The sequence below is a fragment of the Pituophis catenifer genome, unplaced genomic scaffold (assembly GCF_029215685.1).
Source record: "Pituophis catenifer annectens isolate HBS135680 unplaced genomic scaffold, rPitCat1.0.hap2 SCAF_2, whole genome shotgun sequence".
Classification (NCBI taxonomy): Eukaryota; Metazoa; Chordata; class Lepidosauria; order Squamata; family Colubridae; genus Pituophis; species Pituophis catenifer.
In genome coordinates, this window is record NW_027256882.1 from 65,773,406 (window position 1) to 65,784,865 (window position 11,460).

The 11,460-nt window shown below is 39.5% G+C and overlaps 1 protein-coding gene across 1 annotated transcript; it reads left to right on the forward strand.

Moving 5' to 3' along the window:
- The first annotated feature begins 754 nt into the window (after window positions 1–754).
- Window positions 755–10,110, forward strand: RHO (rhodopsin). The gene is made up of 5 exons (XM_070936877.1): window positions 755–1,115; window positions 4,498–4,666; window positions 6,206–6,371; window positions 7,109–7,348; window positions 9,988–10,110. Exons 1-5 carry the CDS (start codon window positions 755–757, stop codon window positions 10,108–10,110), a joined length of 1,059 nt encoding a protein of 352 aa, XP_070792978.1.
- The last annotated feature ends 1,350 nt before the right edge of the window (window positions 10,111–11,460 follow it).

The following is an 11,460-nucleotide window of genomic DNA, read 5'->3' on the forward strand; positions in this document are numbered from 1 at the left end:
TGATATAAGTGTAAGATCAGTTTCATTCTTATTTCACCTCATGAGGACTAACTGCAGGAAATTGGAATTGTAGTTCTGTGCAAACAGTGGGCAGTTGTATCAAATCACACACACACACACACACACACACACACATGCACACACACACAGCATCAACATAATTCCCAGAATTATTTCAAAGAAGCCACTTTCAAAGTAATTTTAAATTGTATGTGCCTATTGTCCTTGTTTGACAATGTGAATGAGGAACTAGTGCCCTAAAAGTTGCTAAACATTCTCTGTATCACTACTGAGAGCAGGCTGCCTCCTTCTGATACAGGTGAGGTTTTCCAGAAGGACGGTGTGATGTTTTTGTATTGGCAAGAACAAATAGCACAAAGCAACCTCTTGGACCAGACAGAAGCTGACTGACTACTATGTCCTTCACCCAATTTTACATCTCCGTGTAGCTACCCATGCTGGGTATCTGCATATGATTACAGCTCTTTTGAAACGAAGCCACAGTACCAGGAGAGTGTCAATGCAGTGTGTAGAATTAAAGGGACCAATTTTATCTTGGATTATTATGATTGATGTTGACCTAAGTCTAAGTTGTGCTGACATCAGTAACATAGTCTTAACCAGGGTCATCTTTTATAAAGGGAACAGTGTTAGCTTGGAAGGAGCAGCTCAACCAGTAACTGCTCATAGATAAGAAGAGAGTTAGAAAGAGAGGCATTTTTGCTGGAAACAAGATATCTAAGAAGCTGCTACCATGAATGGAACGGAAGGCCTTAATTTCTATATCCCTATGTCGAACAAGACTGGTATTGTTCGAAATCCATATGAGTATCCTCAATATTATTTGGCAGACCCATGGAAATATTCTGCCTTGGCTGCGTACATGTTTCTTCTGATTCTGCTTGGTTTTCCCATCAATTTTCTAACCCTCTATGTCACCATCCAACACAAGAAACTCAGAACACCCTTGAACTACATCCTGTTAAATTTGGCAGTAGCCAATCTATTCATGGTCTTGGTTGGCTTCACCACTACCATGTACACTTCTATGAATGGATATTTCATTTTTGGGACAGTAGGATGCAACGTTGAAGGCTTCTTTGCTACATTGGGTGGTATGTATTTTGATTCCTCTTCCCAAATGTCACTTTTCCCTTAATGAACTTGTAGGCTGTTGCATAGTTCAGATTTTCCCTGTAGGGTTCTTGGCATGTTCTTTCTAACACCAAAGCAGAATTTCCAAAACAATTAACATTGGGAAATTCTAGTTATATCTTGAATTTAGTATCTTGGACTTAAATGCTAGCAGAAAAAAAAAAAAAAGAAGCAAGTTATTAATGTGACTATGAAATGGTAAAAATCACACTCAGATTCAAAAGCGCTAATATAAAATCTTTGTTAATTTATTCACCAACCTTCTTCTTTAGACAAAAATTCTTATTGTGATCTTTGTCTGATTCAGGCAGAGGATAGGTGTCTCTGGCAAGTTTTCACAATTTAATGGACTGGCAAAACTTTACTAAATCGACACACCAGCCGGCAGTAAATTTAAAACGTTAAAAATTATTTATGTGTTCAAGTCAGTTGCAAACATCATCTTGCAATGATTTAAATTTGGTTTATTATTATATATTTTACTACTCAAATGTACTGGCCTCAGAGGAGCCCTAATTTTGAAATAAAATAACCTAGGAAAAACAAATTCTACCAAAGTCTTCCTCTCTTTAGAATGCCATTATATATAACCAAAGAAAATGGATAAATCCCAGCTTATTTCCTTTCACCTTTTATGTTGGAATGTTTAAAGTTTAGAAAGGTGGCTTTTCTACAAATTCCATTGATTTCACTGTTTACAAAAACAATGTAAAACTGTTTTACAAAAGAAACAATTTCTAATGAAATTCCTTGAGAAGGAAGCAAACTTTTAAGAAGTGTCTGCTCTAACATTATTGCTTGAGTGCAGGCAGATACTGAAGAAAATAACATTTAGATTTTAAAAAATGTTCCAAGAACTCACCCCTCTTAAGTGCTCTAAGGGACAAATCCTACATTCAACTATTCTTCAAGACAGAAATAAGAGGAGTGTTGTGACTTTTAAGGCATAAATATTGGAATGTTGTTGAAGTTCAAAACTGGAGATGGAAAGGAATGAAAAATGATGGGTTTTTATAATTTTGAGAAAAGGTTGGAAGTTCTGGTGTGTGAGCATAGTATAGTATAATATGGCATAAAACAGCAATGTCCCTAATTGTAACTTATTTCACTATTATTTGTTATTTATTTTCTTTAGTGTACGACATTTACAGAAGTCATGCAATCACTGATAAACAAATTTAGTTTAAATGTTTAACACCTTATTATTTGTGTTTTGATGCCAATGTTTCCTTCCTTGGGCATAAATATACTTCCCTAGGAAATAACTGTCTGAAGGGGAGAGTCGCACAGATTGAATTATTTTATGAATAAAATATAAAAAGATAAGCATATAGAGATGTTAGGATAGTCAGGAAAAGGAATTGGCTGCTTTATTTTTTCCTTATTAAATTTCCCCCTACTCTGTGCATTTAAATGGGACAGCTCTGGGCAAAATTATAGAGACCTGCCACATTCATATACAGGTTGAACTCAGAGGTGGTATGCAGGCGAACTGGTAGCAGAGATCGCAGGTGGGCCTGCCCACCTGCCCCAGCACTATGCTGTCTATTTAGGCACATTTTTGAGGCCGGGCGCATGCGTGGAAGGCGCATGCATGAGCAAAGCGCATGCACGGAAGGCCGGGCGCATGCATGGAAAGTGTGCACGTGAGGCGAACCGGTGGTAAGAAAATCTGAAACCACCGCTGGTTGAACTTCAAAAATGAGGACACTTTCAAAGAGACTCATTAGACATGGAATAAGATCCTAGGAATGACATGAGATACTTACCGTAGCTAAGATGCACCTTGGTACTTCCTCTTTGCAAACAATTCTGGATCCATTCTAAGAACAGGATTATCCTCAAGGTTTCTCTGATGCTTGATGTATATTGGAAGTGCCAAGGATTGACCCCCAGAATATTATATTTACAATGTCTCTATCACCAATGTGAAAATTCCTCAGAAATATTTTGACTTTATTTATATTTACTAAGAATTTTTCCATACAGTAAAAGACAAATTGAAAGAAAGAAAAAGAGAAAAAGTGCAATGAAAAGAAAATAAAGAAATATAATGATTTCTGATCTTCTTTTCAACAGAAAGTTATAATTTTATAATCCCGCCTCCTTCTTGGATATTATATCAATTCCTTCAGGCCCTCATTTAACCCATATCTATCTTAATCTTCAAACCCATAAATCATTTAATTTCTTTCTTCTTTCAGCAAAAAGTCCGTATAAGGTTTCCAGTCTTTCAGAAAAGTTTTTTTTTTTTTAATCTGCCCAAACAGGTTCAGTTTTGCCCTCTCTGTGAGTTCTGACATTTTCACAATCCATTCCTCCACTGAAGGATTTCATTAATGATATTCATTATCATTGTGAATCTTGTGGCAGTTACAATACATAAAATCAATCTACCATAGGAAAATGGCTGGCTTTTCGGGCCTTGTAGCAGCCATGGTCCATCTATCTGCCCTATACTGCATCTATTGGCAAACCCTTAATATGGGTTACTGTAATCTGTTACATGTGGCAGAATGTCTGGAGACAATTAGATAATTAAAGTTGGTGAAGAACAGAGTAGGAAAACTGATTATTGGATCTGGCCATTTTAAGTATTCCACTTTTTATTTTTTTACCTACACTACATCCCCAGTCAGTTTTCCAGTCCTGTTCAAAATGGTATAGATCAGGGATCTACAGTGTTTTCCCCAGACCAAAGACTGTGAACGTGGCTAATGAAAAGATTTTATTTCATTGACATGGCAGCTGCAGTTGCCAGAACCTGTGATTTTCAGGGACAGGGCCTCAGAGTGCACTGTATTTAAAGCCTTAAACAGTTTAGGCCCTGTCAAGATGAAGAGCCCCTCTTTTCCCACCCATCTTTACTGCTTGTTGCAAGAGTCCCAGAGGTCTCTTCTCCCAACTCCTCTATTCTTGAGGTTCTCTCTGTTCTGTAGATTATTCTTTTTCTTAAGAAATCTAGCTGGCATATTCACTGTACATCTATCAACATTTTGTCCTTTGGCAGACATTTGAATATTAACACTTTTTTGGGGGTAATTTATGGCTCTTGAAATTTTTAAATGTAGATTAATTATATGACTGTCTGGATTTTTATGTTCTATTAGGTTGTTTTACTTTATTTTACTGTTGTTCCTTGTTTTATCCTTGCAAAATATTCCAAGGATATTTTCTGAGTGGGAAGCACATGAATGCAATGCGATACAACAACATTATGAAGGATCACAATAATCGAAATAAAAAAATAGCATTTTCATTTTTAGTCATGGAAATGTTTCCCCATCTTTCTGTTGTTGATTTTCTAATATCTGTCCGAATGGTTGCTTTATTCTCTTACAGGTGAGATAGCTCTTTGGTCTCTCGTAGTCCTGGCTGTAGAAAGATATGTAGTAGTTTGTAAGCCCATGAGCAACTTCCGTTTCACCGAAACTCATGCCATCATGGGAGTGTCTCTCACTTGGATCATGGCCTTGGCTTGTGCTGCTCCTCCTCTGATTGGATGGTCAAGGTGGGTAGCTGTTGAGTCCCTGATATGAATTGATGTATGGACATAAAAGAGCTAATGGGGATCATAGAAGGAATACGTAGGTCCAGGTGCGCCAATTATAAATTTTGCTATAAATATTCAGGGTTTATAAATTTGTCAATCTTTTCCAACCTGGCATTTTCTGGGTGTGTTGAACAGCAATTTCCAGGCTTCCCCATACAGTATGATCATTGATTGGCTCAATACATCAGATGCCAAGTTGGAAAAATTCAGAAGACGTTGGATTTTTTAAAAATCATCATTTTTTAAATCTTATTGTGGAAAAATAATTTATACAGAGAATTTTTGTTGGCACCAAGCTGTGAGTATCCAAAATCTCAATGATATTACTCCTGTATTCATTCATCAGGGGTAAATCCCTGATGTATCCTCTTTTAATGTGCATGTACACATTCCTTATCTGTCTGCTTTTCTTATTCTCTTCCTATATTCTGTATGTAACTTTACAAATACCCTGTTTCCCCCCAAAATAAGACATCCCCGATAATAAGCCCAATCGGGCTTTTGAGCGCATGGCAATAAGGCCAAGCGCTTATTTCAGGGTTCAAAAAAATATAAGACAGAGTCTTATTTTCAGGGAAACACGGTAAGGTGACTATTCAAATCAACATCAGCAAGCTGAGTTGGCTAAAAAGCCTCAGCAGTTCCATGCCTCTAAGACTGGTACCAAATGCACAGACTCTTATGTTAACGAAGAAACAAATAAATAGTTAACACAATAGCCAGAATAGTGAACTAGCTCTGTTTACCTGATTTTACTCCCCTTTCACTCAATCGTGTTCAATTCTTGGAGATTGCCTGGATAACTCCTTATAATTTTCTTGGCAAGGTTTTCAGTAGTACTGGTAGTTTCCCATTGCCTCCTTCTTAGGGCTGAGAGAAAGTGACTGGCCCAAGATCACCCAGGTGGCTTTGTGCCCATGGTGGGACTGGAACTCACAGTCCCCCCAGTTTCTAGCCTGGTGCCTTAACCACTACACAAAACTGACTCTTGGTTACTTGATACTATCTTGGATATAAAAATAAATAAACAAATCTTACCACTCTCAAATAAGTAAGTAATGTTCCCAAGGTATCTTTTTTCAAAGATACAAAGCCGGGGTGAAATTCAGCAGGTTCTGGAGAACTGGTAGCGGAAATTTTGAGCAGTTCGGAGAACCGGTAGCAGAAATTTTGAGTAGTTCGGAGAACTGGCAAATACCACCTCTGGCTGGCCCCAGAGTGGGGTGGGAATGGAGATTTTTCAATATCCTTCTCCTGAAGTGGGGTGGGAATGGATATTTTGCAGTATCCTTCCCCTGCCACACCCACCAAGCCGCGCCCACCAAGCCACACCCACAGAACTGGTAGTAAAAAAATTTGGATTTCACCACTGCAGAAAGCCTACATAACTTTTACTTATTTAGGGAAGTAGTGCACATATTAACAATATTAAAGGGTTAGTATGACTATTTAATTCTGCAAACTGTAATATTCTACCTATATTTTATTTAAATACAGGTATATCCCAGAAGGTATGCAGAGTTCATGTGGAGTTGATTATTATACACCAACCCCAGAAGTCCATAACGAGTCCTTTGTCATCTATATGTTCCTTGTACACTTTGTCACTCCATTGACGGTTATCTTCTTCTGCTACGGTCGTCTCGTCTGCACTGTTAAAGAGGTGGGTGATTCTACAGAAAGAGGAACCTTTTATCCACCAGACCAATTCAGATTGAAAACATTTAATCCACACAGGGAGAATAAGAACTAGAGTTGTTAAGATATTAAAAGTTTTGATTGGTTGGTTCTCTTTGGAAATAATGTTATAGTCATAACCACTTCCACCATTTTCTGCAGTGTATCTGCAATTTCCTAGGCTTTTCCAGCTACATCAATGCTAAGAGTTCACCAAGTTCTAATAGATTTTTGAGTGATCCTTCTCCAGCATCTCAGATATGTGCTTTGCTGCAAAGAAATCCAAGTGTATATTTAGAATAATTTATGGGAGCATTTGTGTTAGGGCCTCCTGAAGATGGGGACAGGAGAACAATGGAGGTGGGCAAAAACACAAATGATCAAGTCTGATGTAAAACTCATCTTCTTCTCAAACTTCCTCCACTTATTTTCATAAGTGGTTTCCTTTATCCAGACTTCCCCCCTTAAGTTTACTACATTTAATTTTAACTTAACCACACACACACACACACACACACACACACACACACACACACACACACAATGTGTCAGCTACAGATAGGACTGCAGGCCACGCACGTTTTTTGAGAGCTGCACATAATGTAGAGTTTCTTCTTTCCAACACGTATTACAATGTGCAGGGCCCTTCCTCCGGTTAACATCTGCCCGTTCTGAACAGCACAGTTGCGAAGTCTCAACCATGTCCCTTGTTGTGCTTTTTAGGCCGCTGCTCAGCAACAGGAGTCAGCCACCACCCAGAAGGCCGAGAAAGAAGTCACTCGCATGGTCATCCTTATGGTGATTGCCTTCCTTGTTTGCTGGGTCCCTTACGCCTCTGTGGCTTTCTATATCTTTACTCATCAAGGATCTGACTTTGGCCCTGTCTTTATGACCATCCCGTCTTTCTTTGCCAAGAGCTCTGCAATCTACAACCCAGTGATTTATATCGTAATGAACAAACAGGTAACTTGGAAATGTTGCCACAGCTTTTCAAGAGTGTAATGATGATGGGCATTTACAGCATTTTCCCTAAGTGCTTAAAGTGCTTCCAATATACGTCATAATAATTCATTTTGCAAGCCCTGCCAGGTAGACTAATTATTCTCCCTATTATAAACACAGGATTGGAGGAAACTGGCAGAACTTTCAGTGATTTCATTGCCAGATGGCAAATGAAACCAGCCCATGACATATCTACTCTCTTGACTGAATGTGTTAAGCAGCAATGCATCTTGCTGGGGCTGACACGTCAGTCTGAAAATCTCAAACAACCTTTCCAAGGGATGGTGGCGGGGGGGGGGGGGGGGTCAGTGGTGGGATTCAGCCACTTCGCACCACTTCGGGAGAACCGGTTGTTAACTTTCTGAGCAGTTTGGCAAACTGGTTGTTGGAAGAAATCATTAGGGCAGTTGTTAAATTACTTGAATCCCACCACTGGTGGGGGTTGGGGGTTGGGGTTGGGGTCGAAGTTTGGGGCCAGAGAAGATGTTCTTACACTCTTGAACTTGCCAAAAGGGTCTCCTTCTTTCATTGGATCAAACAAAGCTGCTAACGAACCTCACTGTTTGTGAGCCTTTCAAGGCAAGAAGGCTGAACTCTGTTATTTTAAGCAGAATGAATGATAGGTTTATGAATTATTTCCTTGGTGTTTGGAGCGTGCCAAGGATTTTCACTTACCTTGAAGCACAGGGACCAATTAAGATAAATAGAAGCACTTTCTCTAGGATTTCAGGAGGAACCACCATGGAAAGACAAAGACTTAACCAGCTATGCCTGCCAGTTACGTTAGACTACAAACCCCATTGTCTATGCAGAGTCTTACTCATCCAGTCATGGTTGTCCCAAAAGGCAACTAGACTTTTTCAAAAAGGCAATTAGACTTTATTTTTTTCTTGAAGATGTTTCGCTTCTCATACAAGAAGCTTTAGTCAGAACTGAAGAAGCTTCTTGGTTGAGAAGCGAAATGTCTTCAAAGAAAAAACGAATTCCAGTTGCCTTTTGAAACAGCACCTTTGGGACAAACCAGGGGTGAAATCCAGCAGGTTCCAACAGGTTCTGGAGAACCGGCAAATACCACCTCTGGCTGGCCCCAGAGTGGGGTGGGAATGGAGATTTTGCAATATCCTTCCCCTGCCACGCCCACCAAGCCACGCCCACAGAACCGGTAGGGAAAAATTTTGGATTTCACCCCTGGGACAAACCCCATCATTCCAAATGAATCAAAGGGCCAGGAAGGCAGATGGTGGGAGGCTGACCTTATGAACGAATACACACAGCAGTGTCCAGATTTTTATGCATTTTATTTATTATGACATTTATATCTCACCTTGCAACTCTCAAGGCAGTTTACAGTAATAAAAAAGTACGACTGTCGCAATTTAAATCAAGTTCAAGTTATATTCATTTTATAATTAAAACTAATGACTTAAAGTTGGCTGAAAATTGAAATGATTAAAATTATAAAAGCTTGACCAAAGAGTTGTGTCTTTGCCATCATCCTAAATTCTGGGGGAATGAGAATTAAATATGTCTTCTTAGCTATATCTTTAGGGATTCCCTAGCTGTAACTACCCAGAAAAAGCCCTGGGTATCCAATAACCAAGTTTGTGGCATAGGAGGCATCTTCAGAAGCATCTATCAGACACAGGGGAGGCTCATAGCAGGAGAGGAGGACTTGCAGGTCACCTGATTGTAAGCCATGTAGGCAGGGGTGAAATGCTCCCAGTTCGGACCGGATCGCCCAATCCGGTAGCGATGGAGGTGGGTGGTTCGGAGAACCGATAGCAAAAATCCCTGTCCCCCCCCATTGCCCAGCTGAGCCGCGCAATCATCAGAGGCTTTTTTTTATTTTTAAAAACATTTTTTCTACAACCTCTTTGGCCGAAAAAATGCTTTTAAAAGTAAAAAAAAAAAAAGAGACTCTGATGATCGCGCGGCTCAGCTGGGATCATCAGAGGCTTTTTTTTTTTTTTTTTTTTTAAAGAAAGCCTCTGCCGATCAGGCAGGTCAGCTGGGATCATCAGAGGTTTTAAAAGCATTTTTTTTACAACCTCTTTAGCCGAAGAGGTTGTAGAAAAAATGGTTTTAAAAGTTTTTTTAAAAAAAGTTGGCCACGCCCACTCAGTTATATTAAACCCCCGCCCCCAAGCCATGCCCACAGAACCGGTAGTAAGAAATTTTACATTTCACCACTGCATGTAGGGCTTTAAAGATCAACACTAGCACTTTAAATTGTGCCCAGTACAGGCATCATATGATCCCTATATCATGCACAGATCAACAACCTGTTTATCACAGTTTGTACCAATTGCATTTTGTGGATACTTTGAAGACCCAACATAAAACACTCAGTGGTACTTGAGAAGAATTGGAACTAATACGTGGCTAACCTTCAGTGGCTAACCTTCACTAAATCTGCAGCTGAGGAAGGGCTGCAGTTGGTGCATTAGGACCAATTGTGAAAATGCACTTCTTGGTAGAACAGCCATCAGCATGTTCCAGATTCTAGAATTATCACTGATCTTTTGACACGGTTATTACAGCTTGTTCCTGATGGTGCAAGTTGCATGTGCTAATGATTTTTTAAAAATTTTTATTTGCAGTTCCGTAACTGTATGCTCACCACACTTTGCTGTGGAAAGAATCCTTTGGCAGAGGATGACACTTCTGTTGGCACCAAGACAGAGACATCTACAGTCTCCACAAGCCAGGTTTCCCCTGCGTAGATCTTGTACGGAAGCCTTTGATTTCTGAATCCTTCCTTTGAGTGACGGCATACTTTCCCCTCTCACCATTCCTTGTTGTCGGCAGCATACCACTTCCAATTCACCTGGCAGCCTAAACTCCATTTTGCAGATTGTGATGACAAGGGAATGAAGCTATACATGTTCAAGTTGCAGTCCTACTTACTCTTACCCTGGAAGATGGGATCCAATTTGTTTTATATTGCAAAATGGGATCTGCTTTTTTTTGCTGATAGGTCATTTAGGATTGCGGTCTAAGTGGTGCAAATCAAATCAGCGCCATGAAAGAACAAGAAGGTTAATGGCCCCAAACTTACTTAGATACCCTGAAGCATTAGCTTGTATTGCTACAAATGCATTTAATTCTTATCTTAAGGCTGTTTGATGCTATCTGTCCTAAGTATACAATGCTGCCTTTGTTGGGTTTCCATCCTTTTCCTAAGTTTTGTATTCAATGAACATTTGCACATTCATGGTAGCAATTAGACTTGGATTTTTGTTTTCTTATTTCTTATGATACCCGGAGACTTATCTGAGCTTAATTTGCAGAAATATTATCAAAATGCACCACTGCAATCTGATGTTTGTGTACTAGGAGAGTGGATAAGGGTGACAGACAGTCTACTTCATACTGATTTGATATCCTCACACAGTTTGGTAGCATGAAGTGGAATGGTTCCAGTTCATCTAATCAGTACAGTTTTCAGCAAATAAAACTGCAATGTATTTCTCTCAAGATCAGAGAGAGTTACCATTAGTGCAAATGATCTCAGTTTAAAAAAAAATCTGTTGCATTGGGCAGAAGTTATGTATTAAATTGATTGATTTCTAACAGTTATACTCCAGATGTTCAGGGACAATCAGCAGTTTTGGGGTACCTTATGAAAAGCATAAAAGCATGAGATCTTCAGAGAAATTTAGTTGGGGCCTTCAGATAAATTAAGGACAGTAGGAACACTTTCCACCCCTTTCCCCTCTACCCAGCCACCTATGCCCTTGGGAAAGGGCCATAGCTCTGGTTTTTTTTTTTTTTTAATTTGATTTATATGCCGCCCTTCTCCGAAGACTCAGGGCGGCTTACAATGTGCTCAGCAATAGCCTTCATCCTTTTGTATATTTATACAAAGTCAGCTTATTGCCCCCACAACTGGGTCCTCAATTTACCTACCTTAGAAAGGATGGAAGGCTGAGTCAATCTTGAGCCTTGGCGAGATTCGAACCCTGCAGTAATTGCAGGCAGCTGGTCTTAATAACCAGCTTAATAACAGGGTGCCTTAAACCCCTCTACTACCAAGGCTCTTTGTTGAATAATACAGAGGAGAAAATTGGGAG